Consider the following 21392-nt stretch of genomic DNA (forward strand, 5'->3'; position numbering starts at 1 on the left):
GCGGGCCGGGGCGGGGGGGGGGGGGGGGGGGAGGGTTTATGGTTCGGGAGAACCCCAATCTTTTCTGTCGACCCCCTATTAAATTTCCCAAATAAGTCCTCCAACCAAACTAATGCACTGCACGACCCACCCAGACACAGACATGGGGCTTCGACTGTCGACCGCACGCCCAGAACCTCACCCCCCCCCTCCCTTGGAAAAACCTTGCTACGGGCCTGTGTGACATGCCTCAATATGGTTATGATGACATCACATCATGAATGACCATGTATAGCCCCTGTTGTGGACAGACGAGAGATACCGGTATCTGGTACCGGTTTACCGGGTAGCTCAGATATTAAGAGACCATTAGGGGAAAAGAAAGTTACTGTATGAGCTAGTCACAACTCGAGACTAAATATATAAATCGGACTACATTTAACATCGCTAGATTAGGCCACATCATGACTATATATAGACAATGGAGGTATATTTTATACCTTCATGTATAGACATACATAGTCTAGAAAATGCTTAACTACTATTGAATATGTATTTTTCAATAGGTGAGCGCGGTATAAATAAAGTATAGCTGGTGATACTTTCATGGTCTTTTTGACGATTTTTTTTTAATTTTAAGTTATCTTTTTTAAAGACAAAATATAAAAATAAATTAAGCTACGTAGACGCATTTACTATCGCCGGTTACCTGGATGGGATTCAATCATGATTCAAAGTCAATTTTGAAATATCGTTGAGACTTAAATTGAATGAAGCATTAATACTTACTGTATTCTGCCGATAATAGAATTGGTTGCATCACTACGTTGAATTCCAAATTGGTTTGATTTTCAACTTTGTTGTAGTGTATTGATTTCTACCAAGTTTTACTGCTCTCATCATCACATTCATGTTTTTCTTTCTCGCACCGTAATCCGTCTAGGCCTAAATACTCTACATTCCATGCAAGGAGCACAGTCTATAGGATTAATAACGCCAGGTAACCTACAGGTCGCAAGTCGCGTAAAAAGTAAACCTGCAAATTCAGTCGTCGTGCTCAATAGCCGCGTCGCTGTTGTGATTATTTCGTTGGAGCATAGAGGCTGATGGTAAATGAATACGATAGGCCTATTGCAATACGCATGCCTTGTGTATGATTTGTACATTTGTTTTAGCCTACAAACGGCTGGTTTACTGAGGCAGAAAAGATTAGATCAGGGAGTTGTTATAATAGATTAATTTATTGTCACAGCTCAGTATATATCTACAATGCTAACTTTGACAGATAATTGTCCTTTTGCAATAACTTGTACTATATTTTTTGCAGTTTACTAATCTTGTATTATTTATCTATTTTTTGTCTTTTTTGTCCTTCGTATTAATTAGGCCTTTTTGTATAAGCATTAAGAAAACTTGTAAGAACTGAGAGTGGTAATGGTAATGGTAATAGTTGGAGACTTATAGCGCGAAGTACATGGTCTCTATGCGCAAAACAAGGAAAAACAAGAAAAAAACAAAGCTATCCTAGGCTACACAGAAACTAAAAGTCAGAAGAGACAGACTATTGCAGAAGCGCCAACACCATTGCGATCGTTTTCCTGCAATTTGAGACCAGTGACAATTAAATGATCTTGTATCTCGTGTTAACTGACATTACATAAACCATAAAGCAGGTATTTTTCTAAGTTGTTAATCTCTGTTTCTTTGACATTTATTTACAATCTTTTCGAGATGGGCTTCTTCACCAGATTAATTTATAAACAGTAGACAAGTGTTATTTCTAAGCACTTTATTAATAGTAGCTCTATACCAATGCATCCAACATACTTTCTTACTATTATTCGAAAAACATCGGGTATGAATATGATCAGCTTTAGAAAGATTGCCCTTACAAAATGTTCTATAAGATCTGCACGAATTGCGGGAAAAGTTACGAAATATTGCAGACGCAAGTATTAATCAGGCACACGTTTATACTCTTTGTTTATATAATAATATGCCTATATATAAAACTGACGGATTAATTAATTGGAATTGGATGGAGTCAACCTGGAGTAACCTGCCAGATTTACAGATGGCAATGTCATTATGGAATGAGTAGTTTGTTCCAACCATTAATAATTCATCTTCTTACAAAAACTATGATGTTAAAAACATTTCTTTTGGAACGGAAATCATTACGGTTTAAATATTTCATTAGTTTGCATAGGTGTAGTTGAAACCTATAAGGATTCGATTGCTTTTCTAAATTAACGGCTCCATTAAAACGGCCCAATAAGGTACCTCATCTTAGGCGAAGGCCTACTAAAGCGCGTGCATTTGTGAGGACAAGTGTGATGCATGGCCCTGAACTGATTCGTCAACACCTATGGTTGGCACGACGGAATGGTTCATTGATATGAGATATTGATCTATTTTGTAACGACAATGGCAATACATTGATTTCTCTAATGGAATATTTAATTTAATTCCTCGATGCATGTTGCGAGATGTATGCTGGGTAATAAGGTTTAAGTAAACGTTTACTTCGTCCGGTAAAATCAGGAAAATTATATTTGTGTTTGTGTTTTATGAGAAGTTCGGTTGGTTCGTAAAATAGACTTCGTTACAACGAAAAAAAAAATTAACGTACAATTGCGTTATTTACAATAAGTTATCCAAGTGACCAAAACAATTGGTCGATTGGTCTGTTTAGCAAAATAATAAATTTTCAGAAAATAATTATAATAAATGAGTATAGGCTTTATAACCACTGCGCATTTGGCGTGTATTAAAGAACCACCAGTCGAATATAGCCATTATGTTTTTGAGACAAATTGACAACAATAACACAGTAGTGAGACTGACACTGAAATCTTCAGCAAACTAAAACATTCAATTTAATCACAATTATGTTATGTACATACTTTCATCCATTTTTTGACTATAGGCCTACTTAGATTGTTCCTCTAAACAACCTTTTGTCGACAGTAGTATTCTCATTGATTGAAGATACAGTACCGTACCATTTTTGTTTTATGCTAGTAAAACATGAAAGTATAATTATACTCCCGACGAGAGGTCAAGGATTCCCAAAGGGTTCCTCCGCCTCCTCTGTATTCCGGCCGCCGACGCTGCTAGCAGGATTCCTTATTTATTTGTTACATTTTCTGCAGTATACGTCACGAAATGCTCGTCTGAAGGTGTCATTCAGTGCATTATATATCAAAGGATTCACTGATGAATTTATAATAGACATAAGTTTAAAAATATTCATTGGTGAAATGTTGCTTGTATTTGTATAATGTAACAATAAAACATGTATGTATTTTGGGAGTATACAAACAAAATAAACAGTGACAATTACAACTATTGTCAGAAAAATTTTCTTTTCCGATTTCAATCTGTATTTCTTGGCGGTGCCGGCCGAGTTAGCTAAAATAACACGTGTCTTTCGTAATGTGATCAGCATCGCTGTATGGAGAACTACCATGACAATGGTAGCTAAAAAAATGATAGGTAGATCTACGAACATTAATTTGAAATTCAAATCACTAGGTTCACACTTTGTAATATGTAGTCCTTCAACTTCATCGATTTTGGCGGAAGTTGAGGCAAGATGCCTTGCCATCCAAGACAAGCTTAAGAGCCAGATGATGACACAAATCTTTATAGATCTTGAACAAATTCCAAATCCACTTTTTCTGAACTGAAAAAGTTTGCAAACTGCCATGTAACGTTCAATGGACAGCCATAAGATTGTGAAGAGTGCGACTGTTGTCGCCGCCCCAGTTATAAAACAATAGAACGGACAAAACCAATTACTTCCTTCACCCATATCATACCAATTATGTATCGGACTTTTAATATAAGAGTTCCAAATCCAAGGAGGTGCCACTAGTAAGTAAAAAGTATCAGCTATTGCCAAATTTGCAAAGTATACGTTAACACTTGTGTGCATAACTTGTGTACTCGTTATCACGATAATTGTCATTACGTTGCCGATGATACCTATAGTGACCACGATCGGCATAATGATGGGGATAGCAACTTTGTCAAAATCAGTATAATAATAAGCAGAGTAGTCTGTTGTTAAGTTTCCATCGGATGCGTTAACCAACATTTTGACTCATGGAGCAGTATTGTTCTTGCTGTTGAAAAAAACACGAGAATATGTATTAATATGTGCCTCTCTAAAAATATAAACCAGTTAATAATAATTCCATAATTCTATAGCGCATTCCGCAAAAAGCCTCAATGCACTTTACAAAAAGAAAAAAAGCAGTAAATAAATTTTAACTTAAACTACGGTACTTAAACTAAAACAGATCCGAAAAAGCATTTGCGCAATCGGTATAGTATCCAGAACAGAGCTTCTCCCTCACCGATGTCGAAAGCAACGTCGCTGTCACACCCGGGTGCACGCAGGCACTGTGTTAGGCAGTATGCTGGGCTCCGGTAACTTACCCTCAGAATAGGTCCTCGGCTCTACTACCGTGCACTGTAAAAGACAACGACGTTGTCTCGAGTAAGGAACAGGTGGGGCCCCGCTGTGGACACTCCACAAACGATAGCACATGAATCATTAACCACCCCAGATGAATTCAGGGAAACATATCATGCATATTCAACGTTGTTGAAGCTAATAATTAAAATGACAATCACAAAAAGCCGCGCTTCGATCGTACACCATCTATTCTTCCTTCACCACTACTGCACCATTAAATATAAAATATACCAATTAAAAAAGTAAAGGTTGTAAAACACACCAGTCCCTAAAATGCAGCTCCAAGTGTTATCTCCTTGCTAGTATCTTATATATGAAAGATGAAGCTTTTAAGAATATAAGGTTTCTTTGCCATTTACTGCCATGTGTTAAGGTGATTTCTGCTTATTAACATTTGAGCAATTTCACAGTAAATGTACATGACATACTGACATTTTCATGGAAAATAGAATACAGAAGATTTAGGCCTAACTCTGTGTAACAAAAGCTATGATATCAATGTTTGAAAAAGGTTTGTGAAAATATAATCAAATTGTCTTTCCAAAAGATACATGCATGTTTGTATTATAATATACCACAAATCCCTTGTAACGGTTGAACATTGCGTCAATAATAGTTGCAGGTAAAATAAATTGCTACATCACCAATTATTTTTTTAAAAAATAATTTCTTACTATATAATATATTCACCAATTGGATAAACATTCAAAAATAACAGAAAGATTACCGGTACTTTTTAGGAATATTGAATTATTTTGAACTCCCTAAAGTTTTTTAACATACAAATGTTACAACTGTTATAAAAAAAAACATCAAAATTCATATTGTTTAAATAAAGAAAAAGTAATTTTTTTGTAGTTTTTTTTATCTTTTTAGTGTCCAATATAATTATTATAGACAACTAGCTCAGTCGATCCTTGATATACAATTTAAAAATATTACATTCAATTTGAGACATTTTTGTCATGCTAAACATTTGAATCTTAAACAATAAAATCTTTGTTATACCTTGCAAAGAAAATATTGTATGGGATGTGGCTATTACTGTGAAATAGCTAATTAATTATGAAAATTTATGAATTATTTAATGCTTCCGTGATACATCTTTCCTAAATATTTTTGTACTGTATATCTTAGCGTTTAAAAAAAAACTTGATAGTTAATATGATGTAAAATGTGGTGTCACTTATATTCCACATAGATAATTTGTTTGCAACACAAAATAAATTGACTCTTGGGATATGGAATATAAAATTTTATTAAACAAATATTTAGAAAGTGCCTGCGTTCCACATCATTATATAGTCGACTACTAAATTTAAAGTATTGACTTAATAGTATTTAGAATGGTGATTCTTGAGCATTTCTTTTTATTTCCCTTTATTACCTACAAAATGCTTAAAGATTTTAAATAAATACTTTTTTTAAATTATAGCTAAAACCCTCCCTTTACAAGTTCCCGTAATATTAATATGTCCGTAGGCTGTAGGCGTAATGCCACTCTCTGTTATTGAACGTTTCGTCTAGTGGCGACGGACTTCAATATTTACAAAATCCCTATCTGATGAAACAATAGTTACTTAACATGTGTAATTGTTACATCCTTGTCTATCTTTAATTAACTTCTTTATATAATTATATAATATTTTGCAGTTAGTATTCTTATGACCTTAAGTTTTACTCAACATTTTCTAGGAAAGTACTGTTTCCTTATTTTAATTTGTTTTACTCCTGTCTCTTATACACATCTAGATGTGTATAAGAGACAGGTATTAAAGAACCACCAGTCGAATATAGCCATTATGTTTTTGAGACAAATTGACAACAATAACACAGTAGTGAGACTGACACTGAAATCTTCAGCAAACTAAAACATTCAATTTAATCACAATTATGTTATGTACATACTTTCATCCATTTTTTGACTATAGGCCTACTTAGATTGTTCCTCTAAACAACCTTTTGTTATTTTGTCCGGCTTCAGTTCCTCTCTGATCTGTAAGTAAAGTACTTAAGTTGCTGCTTCAGGTTCTAACCACCACCATCCTCTAAGCTCATTTATATGTTTAATTTCTATCTTTGTTTAATTACCATATTATAATCGCATTGTAAATAAATAAATTATGTATATTTTATAAATACACAAAAGTTGTGATCTCTTCTCTGTTAGCTATTCTGAGCCGTAACGTAGCAGAAAGTGGGGGCTCGTCCGGGAACAGAACATTTTTTAATTGGCTCATTAATTAACCACTTGTTTTATGTTCTTTCCATTTTCAATATTTTTAATTTTCAAATTTAAGCATCATGGCTTTTGTGTTGGCAGAGTTTACTGAATCGCCTTCTCTGGACGTTCTTGAAAAATGTAGAAAGTTAGACCTTCTTGAAATAATTAAGCAACAACTTAGCTGGGGACCCAAAAATGCGTAAAGCACAACTAAGAAACCTCATCATCGAGTCCTTTGTGAATGACGATATTTTTTAAGAAGCCGCTCCACCATCCTTAGAATTAGAATTACAGAAGATGAAACTTCAATTACAGGCAGGGATCTAAATGCAGAGAAAAATAAGCTAGAGCAAGAGCTAAATGCCGAAAGAAATAGGCTAGAACTGGAAAAGGAAAAGCTTAAAATGGAGTTAGATCTCCAACTTAAAATTAAGGAAATGGAACTTAAATCTAGGGACAAAGCAGAGCCCAAGTTTGATTTAAGTTAAAATATTCGTTTAGTTCCACCCTTTAAAGAATTTGAAGTCGACAAATATTTTCAGCATTTTGAACAAATTGGTCTGTCCATAGGATGGCCAAAAGATAAATATACACTTCTCCTACAGAGTGTATTGACTGGAAAAGCTCGTGATATTTATGCCTCTTTAAATACCACCGAAATTAGTGACTATGATATTGTTAAAAAAGCAATCTTAAAGGCATATGAGCTTGTTCCAGAAGCCTATCGGCAGAAATTCCGCAGTTACCGCATTAGTGGTAATCAGACCTACGTGGAATTTGCGCGCGAACAGGAAAATCTGTTCGATCGCTGGTGCACCTCGGAAGAAATTAACAAACATTATAAATTACTTAGGGAATTGACCCTTGTCGAACAATTTAAACAGTGTGTGCATCCAGCGATTAAAACGTATTTAGATGAAAAGAAGGCCAAAACCCTTAAGGATGCGGCCGTTTTGTCAGATGACTATGCCTTAACCCACAAAAACCCGGGGCTTTTACACAAGGTAAACCCTTTTCGCCTTCACCTTCTTCTGGTAGTAAAACCAACTGGTAAAGGGTCAGGGGACCAAAAACCTGTATCCACTGAGGATAAAAAGGCTAGTTGGAGTTTGCGGTGCAGCTATTCTAAAAAAGTAGGACATAATATTATGTCTGAATGTTATTCGCTAAAACGTAAAGAAGCGAATACAAAAGATTGAGTCAAAACCGACTGGCTTTATTGGTAATCCATTGGGGGAACCAATTTTGAAAAATGCCAAAATTAATGTCATTAATGGGGATAATACCCTCTTAAGCCCTAAAATGAGTGAGTATTCACCATTTATTTCACATGGTTCTGTTTCCATAAATGGGGACTCTGATAGTAAAGTACCTGTGAGAATACTACGCGATACTGGCGCTTCACAATCCTTAATTTTGGAAGGGGTTCTGCCTTTATCCAAGAAGACTTCATCGGGTAGTAGTGTACTATTACAGGGAATTGAATTAGGCTATTTTAATGTACCTTTACACAATGTATTTTCTTTCCAAAATTAGGATCTCTAGATAAGAATATTATCAATTTATGGGGTCTACACAGAGTGAAATAATACATAAGCATAATTAATCTTATTTTAGCGGTAGGGATTAGGCCACAGAAAAAAAACCCACCTCAATGGCCTATACTACTAGTACTACAATACCGTACTTAGTCTGTAGATTTTTCCAACATTAATCCCATGAACAAATTAACTTACTGGAAGAGAAAATGGGCCTAATAAATTAAAATTACAACTTTTGTTACAACATACCGGTAACTGCTGAAGTTAAGATCAACACTTTTTAGTGTGTTTCACAAAATTGCCGGCTCTACACAAAAGAAGAAGGGGAACAGAATGTTAAATATTTAATTAAATTAACTATATTAACTTTCCAATGTCTATATTGCAATTACATGGTATTGTGTAAATGTTATGTATTAAATAACATTTAGGTGTACTGTATTTAGTGGAGATTCTTCAGTCCTGGGCCTTACAAGATTCTGCATAAGTCCTATGAAAGTGACTGCTCAGGATACATTTTCTGTGTGTGGGAGGTGGGGGGAGCTAAGCTGTCCGACAGGGGCTTCAGCTTGTATGCCTGAGGAGGGGGTGGGGAGGCTTTGGGAGATGAATTTTTTTTAAATATTAGGAACCACTGGATGGCCGGAAACGACTGTGAAAGACATGTTTTGGCTTGATGTAGGCTTAAGTTATTTTTTTTCTTTGGATGGACTGCCCGACGAGCTAGGCTGGAGGCTCCTTGACTTGTCTGGTGGGGGTGGAGGCTTAAGCCCCATTGTCCCCCGGCCCCCGCTGGCACCGCCACTGCTAGACAGACTGCTGCCGGTTGCTGTAAGCACTGTCTAGGACTATGCCTTGGTTAAGCCTCAGACCAGGGAACAGTTAAATTACATTATTTCACTGTTCTCTGCTCAGACTACTTAAGAGGCATCCTGGTCGAGTCCGACCTAGCCCAGGCTTAAAGGGGCGTAGACCTACACTATCGGCCATACTCTGGGCCCAATTGTCTGGAAATAGAATCGCGTCTTGTGGGCCCCCGATCGTCTGTCACTCGGCCGTAACACAGCAGCAGCACAAACCTATACATAAACTAAGCCTCATCCAGCTAGCTAACGTCAAATTGGTCACATGGTGTATGTCTGACGTTTCTATTATATATGACGTGTCACCATACAAGCCACGCCCCCTCGGCTGAACCCGTTGTATTTAACAACTACCTCAAACTTGGGTCAGTATAACCGGTGACACCTCCTATAAATAGGGTGCTCATCGCTTGGGGTCAAATGTCACACAAGGTAACAAACCTAAAAATCGATTTAAAGACTACTTCTCTCACATATAACACAGCACAGTATTGTCCTTTGCACATATGCATTGGCATAGTGCAGAGTCTTATGGTGTTCAGGGATTTAGGATCAAAGGACATTAAGTATTAAAAATATAAATAAAACATTCCTTTTCTTTAATTTTGAAAAAAAAAATTTCGAAGCTAGCCAGGATTAAACCGGGGACCTTTAGCACAAGAAACAGGAACCACTCAGCCAACTGATCAATTGATGTTTTTATTCAGTCACTAATAATAATTAAAAGCCAGGCTCCGGAGCAAACGAAAAAATGTCTTGATATGTTGTACAATTGACAATATACAATATTAAAAAATATGTATCTCATCAACGGATTTCGAATTTTTCGTCAAATATGCTTTTTGTGTCTTAAAAAATCAGTTGTACGAATACGAATACGAATGAACTTATATTATCTTTCATCATTAAAAAAAAAAGAAAAGCATCTTCAAAACAGACAATAAAAACATTAAAATCCAGAAGAAAAAATTTAAAAATTCCATTAAAATTGAAATATAAGATAATAAACAAGAAAATTTTCATATCGTTATTATTATTTCATTTTAATTATTGTAAACATCATACTCGTTGTACAACATAGGCCTATGTAATATGTAATAATTAAATAGAGTATTTCATCATACCTATGCTATAAAAGGAACTTATTTCACAATTCATCATCCATTCAATTAAATTTCATCATGGAGAGCACAAGTTAGACATTGTGTAGTAGTTTTTTTGAGTGAAATTTTATATTGCAATTGCAAAAGCATTAAGTTGAATTAAATGCTTATGATACTGTAATAATTGGTATTGCGACTACAGTCTCCCGTGAGATACAAGCTGAATTACGTACAGAGTAAGTACTGTATCAGCAGGTGCAAGTTTACACTCGAGCAAATGGCGAGTGCAAGTTTTTAAAATATGTACAGTGTTATCGCTTATGATAGCTGAATTTAAACATTTCAATAAGAGCACATACATACTAGTGCTTATGACAGTTGGATTTTATCTAAGCAGCAAACGCTTGAAACTTAAACAATTTTAAATTTTGTCTTTTGTCTCTCATCTTTTCTCGATGAGGTAAGTAAAGTCTCATAAGGTAGAATCGGAGCTTCTGTGTTTGGGGTTCACAGTATACGTCCTCCGCCTTGCTGTGTAGCTAGATTACCAAAAATACATAGATAAAATTGAAAAGAGATTGTGTATGGACCACGGTAAAATTCTTATTACTATTAATCATAGAGCAAAAGATATTGAAGAAGCTAGTATTTAAAAACAAAAGTAAAAGTCAAGCAAATCGATATTTTACAATAGAATATCTGTGAAGATTTGATTGTTACTTTTACTAATTTTAATGATTTGTAACGCAGCTCTAGAAGCTGCTCTCGTACAGTTCGAAACCCCTGTGACCTTCACAAAAAAAGTTACGAGGTAACTTAATCATTCGACGCTATATAACTATATTCAGGAGGTGCAGCGAAGCCCTGCTCCAAGTTCCGTAATTCTGAGATGGGTTTCTTTTCGAGGCTACTTTTGCAAAGTAAAGAGGGGGGCTTCTATATTCTATCTAATAGATCGCAATGGCAATGTGTATATTATTTCTTAAGTACACGTTCACCTTGTCTGAGAAAACTGTCTTGTTAAATCAGGGAAAAAATACATTTAAAAAAAATTTGTTTCATATAAGAAGTTGACAGTGATCTAGTTTAAACAATTTAATTTAGATTAATTTTCAGAAAATAATAATTATAATATTTGCCCTCATAAACTCAAATTGTAGGCCATCAGAATTAAAAAACTACATGAAAATATTTGTTTACGATAAAACCCAACCACGATTCGAAGTAACCTTGACTACGTTATCGTATGTCGCATTAACTACGCAGCAGCTATTATATTTTCTATTCGTCTGGTCGTTTTCGTTGTGTAGAATTTGACCACTGTGTATTCAGGCGTGTTTTAACGTAGAACGACTAGTCGAATACGAAAATTATGTTTTGAGACTCTTCGACAACGATATGATAGTAGATGGAGCCGTGCTAGTCTGGTAAACGTATGAAATAAAAACACTAGTAGTACTTTATAGACAACTTCAGTTATTGTTATAGTCTAAAGGTGAGAAGTTTTTAGACGTCCATGCTATTTGAAAAAAAGAATATGCACCTGCTCTGAAATGGCATCATTCTGTAAAATAGTTTTCCCCTGCAGTACCCCTCGTCGAAATGATTGAAATTTTCCCCGACGAGTGGTCAAGGTTCCCCGATGGGGAGTTCTGCCTCCTCTTGTTCCCCAGCGGCCGCCGATGCTGGCACGTTTGCTTACTTTTGATTACATCTGCAGTATACGTCACGAAAAGCTCGTCTGAAGGTGTTATTCAATACATTGTATATCAAAGGATTAACCGATGAATTTATAATACACATAAGATTAAAGATATTCATTGGTAAAATGTCGATTGTAATTCTATATGTTAACAATACCGTGTATAGATATTTCGGGTAAACACAAACAACATAAACAATGACAGTTACAACTAATGTCAGAAATATTTTCATTTCTGATTTAGATCTGAATTTCTTGCCGGTCGAATTAGCTGAAGTAACACGTGCCTTTCGTAATGAGATCAACATAGCTGTATAAAGAAATAGCACGACCATGAACGCTAACAAAACTATAGTTACTTCTACGAACAATAGAATATTGCTTAAATTCTGGTTTCGAGGTGTACACCTTGTAAAATTTAAACCTTCAAAAACAACGAATTTTGCGGAAAATGAAGCGAGATAACTCACATTCCAAGACAAACCTAGGAGCCATATGATGCCACAGATCTTTATAGATTTTGTCCAAATTCCAAATCCACTTTTTCTGAACTTCAAAGGTTTGCAAACTGCCATATAACGGTCAATGGACAGCCATAAAATTGTGAAGAGTGCAACTTTTATCGCTGCTCCCTTGATAAAACAATAGAACGGACAAAACCAATCACTCCCTTCACCCATATCATACCAATTATGTATCGGACTTTTAACATAAGAGTTCCAAATCCAAGTAGGTGCCACTAGTAAGTACAAAGTATCAGCTACTGCCAAGTTTGCAAGGTATATGTTAACATATGTGTACTTGCATTTTTTACTTGCAATCACGATAATTGTCATTATGTTGCCGATGATACCTATGGTGACCACGATTGGCATAATGATTGTGATAATAACTTTGTCCAAATCAGTATAATAATAAGCAGCGTAGTTTGTTAAGTTTCCATAGGATCCGTTAGCCAACATTTTGACTCCAGTGGAGCAGTAATCTTTTTCTGTTGGAATAATGTGAGAATATGTAATAACAGTTTGACTGCCTAAATGTATTAACCAATATTAATAAAAATGATAATCACAACAAGTCGTACTCGATCGCACACAACTACCATACCAGTCACCAACCACTACACCATAAAACAAAATACACCACAGTCAAAAAAAGTAAAGGTTCTAAAACGCATGTACCTGTAAATTGGAGCTTCGAGTGTTCTCCACTTGCTAGTATTGTATGAATTAAAGCTGAATCTTTTAAGAACGTAAGGTTTCTTTGTCATTTCCTGCCATGTGTTAATATGATTTCTGTTCACTAACATGTATGAAAATCTATAAATTATATATGCTTACGTGATACCGTCTTTCTAATTTTGTACTGTCCATCTCTCAGCATTTTTACATCATATATAGGCCTATATATATTATATATACACACGTTAATATATATATAGGCTATATACGGTGTATATATATATATATATGATTTTTATCGTATCAATGTCTATATTTACATGTATTTCGCTGGGAATGTTGGTCGTTGAATCCTGAAACATATAACTTCGATTAAACAAATATTTGAACGTGCCTGCGTTCCTCATCAGTGTATATAAGACTACTGTATTAAAAGTATCAACTTAACTAATATGTACAAGTCACATAAACAGTTCAATGAGCTATGATCTGAAACCATTACAAATTTACTATTTTTTTAAAAACAAAAATATATTCCAATCCTCAAGATGTGGCCGAGATTATCTCGGAATCGTGCCAGTACCGGTACATTCCCATTCTCCTAGGACCTGGGGTTGCATACCGGTACTGGTACTGGTATAGGCATTTATAATACGCCTCCCTTCCTTGAGGTTATAAATCGCAGTTCTTTTTCCTGGTCACTGACTCCACATGCTTTAAGTATTGCTGCTGGTAATCAGCGAAGGAGACGACAACCCCTCTATACCCATTTATACTCTTGGTTGGAGCATGGAGGTACGGTATAGTTTGGGAGAAGCAATGTAGATAATGAGCGAAATTCACATCGAGGAAATGAAACCTCACCACCTTTCCCGCTGCACCAAAGCACTTCTAAGCACATGCTGCATTTTGCACCAAAATCAGTCCACCACTTTCGAAAAGAAACGCTCATTAAATTCAAGGATTTCATAAAATTTCCTAAAAGATTCAGATCTAGCATTTTTTTTCATAATTAATAAAATTGGTTGTATTAAAATACTGTCAAGTAAGACCCTTTGAAAAAGCGGAAGCCGTTTGAAACCGTCTGAGATAGCAATTTTCACAGTGTGAAATTTTAACAGTGTTATATCAGGTTAAAACCCTTGAAATTTGTTGTAACCCCAGCCTCAACCATGTAATATTTAAGTCCTGAGCAGTGCTATTTTCGGCATTTAAAGCTGCTCCATCCTTAATTTGTTTCACCTCACCCCTACCCATGATGAGGCTGAGGTGGATTTTGACACGCCCTGGTACCCTATCTATTTCCTCCCAAAATGCACAAAAAACCTTTTTTGATCTTAGTTAATTAAAAATTGAACAACATAATGTCAAATTTATACAATTTAGAATAAATATAATAAGTCTGAGAATACAATTAATGGGAATTAGGCCTATGTATACGGTGATTTTACATCATTGCTTACCGTACTTTTCATGGGTGTAGACTTTCATGGTATTTGCCATTCTCTCCTTTTTGATGTAAGATTGAACGTCAGGAATAATTCCAAATTTAAACACTTTGAAAAACATAATTTTTGTCTTTGTCTAGGGGTGCTATTTTCAACCAACTCCAACCGTGGGCTGCATAAAGTGAGTCAGAGCTGATTGGAACAGTGAGTATTAGAAAACCTAACTAAGCCAAATTAGCTTAGAATATAAAAAAAATGCGTAGCGGCTTTAAAAGCTGTGATATATTCTGTTTAAAGCCAATGAAATGAGTTTTGATTTTGAGTTATTGAGTTAAGTTAAGAAACCAGAGATCTATAAGATACGCCCTATTCGATGCATTATTTTCAACTTGCTGGATACTTTTGTATAAATGAGATTTAAAGCATATGGGAAAACCCAAAAACAGCAAGTGGAATAATGCATGCAGTGAATATATAAATTGAAATATAACAGAAGAGGAATTTATCAAAGAAGTAAAAACACTCAGCCTTCACTGGCACTCGAACTTGGGACCTTTCACATACATGGCCAACGTCATAATCACTTGACCACGAATGCGTTGTGGTGGTTCGAGCACCAGCAGAATTTTGGTTCTCTTCATTCTTTAACGTATGTGGGGAAAGGAATATTATTAGAAAAGCCTGGCATTAGTTAGATGACGTATTATCGAAAAAGGTATAGATATTTGGACCCCTCACCAGAAATGTATCATAAACAAGTGCAACGTGGAATGAGTAAAATATTGTTACAGATTCAATGACAGCCCAAGTTATCACGATCGTCTTACACAACTCAACATAATGATTCTTGAACATAGGTTCCAATATGTATTTCTTTTGTTTCCAATTGCTTATATATGGACATTTTCGCATCGACAATTTTGAACTCATTTAAATTAATCATAGACATACTGATCATCTCAAATTCTCGCACTAATAACTCATTTCCAAGTTGTTCCATTTTGCGCAAAAATATGAATAATCTGGACACATTTTCTTAAAATTGTACCAATTATACGCAAAATATGAGATATCTGGACCCATTTTCTTAAAAGTTAAATTATTTTACACAAAATATGAAAAATCTGGACCAAATTTTCAAATTTCAACCCATTCTTTGTGGAACCGATAGAAAAATTGTGTGGGACTGTCCAAACTGTCCCAATAGCTACAACCAGTACATCTTAGAAATGACTTTCTTGATCTTCTTAAACGACATCTCTTACATCTTTGAATTACTTTTTATTACAGTTTAAATATTTTAATATTTTGCATATTAAACTTTTTAAAGTTAAACTGTGTATTAATGATTTATATATATATATACGACACGTAACATGTTCCGAAAGTGGTGCAGGGGGTGATCCCGGAAAACTTTGACAACTTAGGGGTTTCAAGGGCTTATTTAATCTATTTTAGAGTATACTAATATGTACAAAATACATATAATTTTTTTTCTTCCCGACGAATTGTGGTTTTTCTTCCCCACGGGGAGGGGGAACCCCGCTGGTGCCACTCCTGACTGGATCTCGAATGAGATACTTTATATATATACTTTATATATATATATATATATATATATATATGTATATATTTATATATATAATGAGATAAGATTTAAAGACACAGGGGAAAACCCTGAATCGACAAGTGGAATATGGCAATGAATAATATATTGAAATGTAACAGAGGAGGAAAAAAACTCAGTCTCCACCGGTACTCGAACCTCGGAACTTTCACATATACGGCGAACGTCATACCACTTGCCCGAAAGGCGTTGTGGTGGTTCGAACGCCAGTAGAATGTAAGTTCCCATCATTCTTTTTATGTCTGACATCACTATTTTGATATGACATTAATATTGCCCGAGACTAGGCTGCCAGAGATCTAAAAGATATACCCTCTTCTGTGCATTATTTTTAGCCTGCATTCCAAGACAAAACTAAGAGCCAGATGATGTCAGTACGAATTGCGAATTGCGGGAAAAGTTGAAAGAAATTGCATACAAAATTACTAAATTAGGCACACTTCAATATTAAACTCCTTGTTATATAATAATATAATTTAATATTCCTATATACAGCTGACGGATGATTATAAGTGTTCACATTTTGATGGAATAACCGGCCAGATTTACAGATGGTAATCGCTTTATGAAATGAGTAGCTTATTTCAACCATTAATAATTTATTTTCTTACAAAAACAATGATGTTAAAAACTTTTCGAAGAAATCATTACGATTTAAATATTTCATAATTTCCATGGTGGGTAAACATGTTAAACTACCACAAGCCGAAGTATTAGCTAGCGTGTGTCGCGGTAACTACGTGGCAGTTTACCGCTGCGCATTCAAGAGTAGTCTTTATGGCCATTATGTTTTTGAGACATTGACAAATCGTAGTGAAACTGGTAAAGCTTTAGCAAACCAAAATATTCAATTTAATCTAAATTCTGTTATTTACATACTTTCAGTGAATTTTTGGCTTTTTATTTTGATTGTAGTTACTCTAAAAACTGTATTGTCCACAGTATTTTCACTTTGAAGAAACAATACACATTTTGTCGTTGCTTTATGCTATCAAACATGAAAGTATAATACGTAGAAATGTTTATACAACACACTACAATGCATAGGAATACAGTTTCGCAGTGTGTTAGGCCGATATGTTCGTTGGTTCGTTCTTCGACCCCATGTAAAATAATAATGTGTATTATGGCTTGGCCCTTTTACAATACTAACATAACATTTCATAAAGCGAAACAAACTAAATCACACCTTCTTGATAAATACAGATATGTTGTATACATAAACAGTATATCATTTAAAGACATCGACAGATGAAATATAAATTATTTGAATAAATCATGGAATTAATTAAAAAAATATATAAATGACAAAAACATACCAAAGTAAAAGGTAATTATTATCTTTTATATCTGTGCATAACTTTCATTCTGTATCTCCTGATCGAAACTCTCAATTCTAATCGTTGTTATATTTTTTTATTGCTATTTTTAATTTGGCTCGCTATAATAGTAACTGGTAGCCGTTTACCAGGTGGCTTGTAGACACGAAGAGACCCTTACATAAGAAAGTTACTGAATATACGATCTAGTCCATGCGATGGTTTACTATATAGAACGTCGTTCAAAAACCAAACGAAGGCTTGACAATTTCAGAGCATAAAGAATTATTCTGAAATAAGTCAACTCTTTCTTGATGTTTATCTCCGACGCACAACATTTTTTAAAATGAAATCAATGACAGAATACATTATTGCTTTTCTCATGCATTGCTTTATTTCTCTATTGTAGCTTTAATAGTTACCATCACCTAATTATTACAATGTATTTAGAATTCCCAAAGTAAATTTCAAATGTAGGCCTACAGTACACTTCTCTAAACAACAATGTGCTATTTGGAGTCTCGTAACTTGAGTTTAATTAAAATACTGTTCTCTAAGTAGCTCAATCTGTTTCTTTGCTCTATGCTCAAACGTAGTGTATTGGAAGCGCACTAGTCGTCTTCTTCGCTTGGTTCTATTTTAGCAATTTAAGTCCTATTTTATGTGACCCATTATATGGGCAAGTTGTTGTTATATCACATTTATGTATACGGGAATGATCATGCAATATCATATCTATATATGGGCAATCACTGATATTTTCAGTTGAATTTGATAGAGCTCGCATTGACGCGAGTATTAGGAATACTAGTGGGCCTTGTAATAACATTGCTGGCGTTTGGTGTAAACATTAAAATTTCAGATAAAATTTAATAGATCTGGCATTGATGCAATCGCAAGGAACATATAAGCTACTAGGCGTGTAATAACATTGCTAGCGTTTGGGGTAAAAATGAATTTCAGATTAAATTTAATAGAGCTCGCATTGACGCAATCGCAAGGAATATATATAAGCTAATAGGCGTGTAATAACATTGCTGGCGTTTGGGGTAAACATGGATTTCAGATTAAATTTAATAGAGATCGCATTGACGCAATCGCAAGGAATATATATAAGCCAGTAGGCGTGTAATAACATTGCTAGCGTTTGGGGTAAAAATGAATTTCAGATTAAATTTAATAGAGCTCGCATTGACGCAATCGCAAGGAATATATATAAGCTAATAGGCGTGTAATAACATTGCTGGCGTTTAATTAACATTCTTATTATCTCACTATTCAAATTATCTACTCTATTAATATTATGTTAATTTCTTAAGTGTGATAATTCTCGTTGCATTGGCTATACAGATTATCATCCGATTTTGTCGTTTCCATAGTTCATCTGAAAAATAGTAAATACAATTATTATTTTTCATCGTCACCATACTCGTTGTCATATTCATCACCTTGTCGTCGTCATCATCATCAGCAGCAACAAATTCAATTCAATTCAATTCAATTTTAATTGGTTCATCAGCCATCGAGAGATATTATTCGCCAAGCATTAACAATAAATACGGCACAATATAGAAGGGGTAACTTATGCTTAACATGATTATGAAAAATGATTATGATGACATAATCATTCCCATCATCATCGTCATCATCAGTATCTTAATTTGGTTGTTAATCAATATTTGAAATTTATAGTAAAATGTTTGTAAATCAGCAAGAAATAGGCCTATTATTCAACCTGTTTTTGGTTTAAGTGAATGAGATATTTTGATCCTGTAGATGAGCTATTCAAAATTTTTATTGAGTTTTTGAGGTTTTTCTTGATTTGTTGGCAGAGAGTAGCTTACCATAGATAGTTTACTCAAAAGTATACAGCATATCGAAGCCTCTGCTGTATATGCCTCCGTAGTCTCTATTGACGGTTCTAAATATAACAGTGACAGTCCCACTACCGTACTCCAAAGTCGTTGACACATCGTTACGACACACCTTGCTGAAATATATACATGCCATTGTTATGATATAATATAGTGATAATATAATAATAATAATAATAATAATGATAATAATAATAATATTAATAACAATATGATATGATAATAATAATAATAATATTAATAACAATATGATATAATAATAATAATACTGTAATAATAATAATAATAATAATAATAATAATAATAATAGTGATAATGATAATTACAATAGTAGTGGTAATGATACTTATGAGAATGAGGAGGAGGATGATAACGAGGAAAATGATGTGAATAAATAATGATAATGTTAATGATTTATTTATTTATTTATTTATTTGAGCCATATTTAATGAGGGTGATTCATCCAGCAGAAGCTGATCATTAGGGACCCTTAACATGTGACAAAACAAATCACTGAAAACATAACTATCAATTTAAATACTAATACTATAGGATAATGGTAGAGTTTATAAGTTAAAAAATTACGTCTTCTCATTATCATAGATGAATACCAGTCTATCAAAGATGCAATCATAATCGCAGCACGTGAAATCAAGATCGTTGAAGGAGAACGTGACGCTCTTATCGGCTGGAACATCGATCGTGATATTACAATATACTTTTCTATTGATGAAATATTTCTTCGGGTACTGGAATGGGTAACCTGGCGACTTAATTCTTCCACCATTTGAGTTTTGTGTGTGAGTCATTGCAGGTTCACATCCTATAAAAAATAATTAACTTAATATGTAAAATCGTAATTTGAACTGCGCATGCCCCTATCAAAGGTCAGACGACATAAACCAATGTTGTGTGTATACGTTTATTTTTGTCGATTGACCTTGATACGGGCATGCGCAGTTCAAACTACGAATTGACCTATACGGTAACTGACTGAAAACCTTAGAAAAAAGAGTTTAGTTTTGATCATATTAAAAATTGTTTACAAAATTTCTAACCTACATATTTACGTTTCACAAGTCGCATAACATAATGTTGTATTAGCATTTAGCTGCATGTGACAGAACTATAAGTAAACTTCTATTGGGGATGGGTAATTTGGGAGCTATCGGTAATACGCGACAACAAAGTGACGTCACGTAGTCCACTGAATTCTAAAGCTTTGTCCAAACTACACATTTTATGTGACAAATAACTTTGGTATGCTCATATTCAGATGTAATATACCGTATATTGGCACATCACAAAGTAATCAGTCACATAAAATTTGATAGTGTGGACGTAATTGTTTAGCCCGAATAATCTACGTTGTGTTTTGTAATCCATGAAGGAATATGTAAACGCAGGGTGATCACGGATAAAGAGAATCCGTTCAGGGCCTTGGGGTGGCGCTCAAATTGAAAGATAATATTCTTACGGTTTTCGCACGGTGACAAATCACCACATGATGTCTCCTGTAAGCCAAGGCCTAGGCAGTATGAACCGGAACAAGTTCTCGTACGTGATATACTCCCTGTACCGCAAGTCGCCGAACACTCGGACCATTCAGACCATTCATTCCAATCTGTGTAGATATGGGGAAAATAATAGTAATAATTTGCATGAAGAATTACTTAGAAATTAGTTCTAATAAATACAACGTCATTGATTATTATTTTTGACGGAATGATTTTGAAAATGTATATACTAACCATCAGCTTCTGACTCGAGTACCACATAATTGAGCGCAAAACCTGTCCATTCGTAGACATTGTCCGTGGTGAATTCCACAACGACGTCTTCAGTGAACGACAGGTCGTCAGGGAGCGTTTGTCCACAGAACCTGTTCAAAAAGTATATAAACAACAGTAATCCACCTGGCGTGACTGACATTTGACCTGTCATAATTTTGGCGGACTCAGCCTTCCATACCATAGGTATGTTCAACATAGCATTAATTACATGTAGGCCTATTTCATCTTTCATATATCCCAGTGTCATAACTT

The 21392-nt window shown here is 34.7% G+C and overlaps 3 protein-coding genes across 3 annotated transcripts; all 3 read right to left on the reverse strand.

Annotated features, from left to right (window-relative positions):
- Positions 1-3078: 3078 nt before the first annotated feature.
- On the reverse strand, positions 3079-4527 carry LOC117108701 (neuropeptides capa receptor-like). Its single transcript, XM_033250813.1, has 2 exons — positions 4426-4527; positions 3079-4109 (listed from the first exon to the last, which is right to left on the reverse strand). Exon 2 carries the CDS (start codon positions 4079-4081, stop codon positions 3113-3115), a length of 969 nt encoding a protein of 322 aa, XP_033106704.1. The 5' UTR covers positions 4082-4109; positions 4426-4527; the 3' UTR covers positions 3079-3112.
- A 7091-nt stretch (positions 4528-11618) lies between these two features.
- LOC117108703 (kappa-type opioid receptor-like) lies at positions 11619-13156 on the reverse strand. Its single transcript, XM_033250814.1, has 2 exons — positions 13080-13156; positions 11619-12889 (listed from the first exon to the last, which is right to left on the reverse strand). Exon 2 carries the CDS (start codon positions 12858-12860, stop codon positions 11895-11897), a length of 966 nt encoding a protein of 321 aa, XP_033106705.1. The 5' UTR covers positions 12861-12889; positions 13080-13156; the 3' UTR covers positions 11619-11894.
- Positions 13157-17844: 4688 nt separating this feature from the next.
- On the reverse strand, positions 17845-21392 carry LOC117108683 (bone morphogenetic protein 1-like). The gene is made up of 5 exons (XM_033250787.1): positions 21099-21392; positions 20825-20971; positions 19933-20170; positions 19318-19463; positions 17845-18857 (listed from the first exon to the last, which is right to left on the reverse strand). The coding sequence occupies exons 1-4, from the start codon at positions 21385-21387 to the stop codon at positions 19328-19330; spliced, it is 810 nt and encodes a 269-aa protein (XP_033106678.1). The 5' UTR covers positions 21388-21392; the 3' UTR covers positions 17845-18857; positions 19318-19327.

This window comes from Anneissia japonica, unplaced genomic scaffold (genome assembly GCF_011630105.1).
Source record: "Anneissia japonica isolate Jap-2015-1 unplaced genomic scaffold, ASM1163010v1 scaffold1587_len1432017_cov164, whole genome shotgun sequence".
Taxonomy (NCBI): domain Eukaryota; kingdom Metazoa; phylum Echinodermata; class Crinoidea; order Comatulida; family Comatulidae; genus Anneissia; species Anneissia japonica.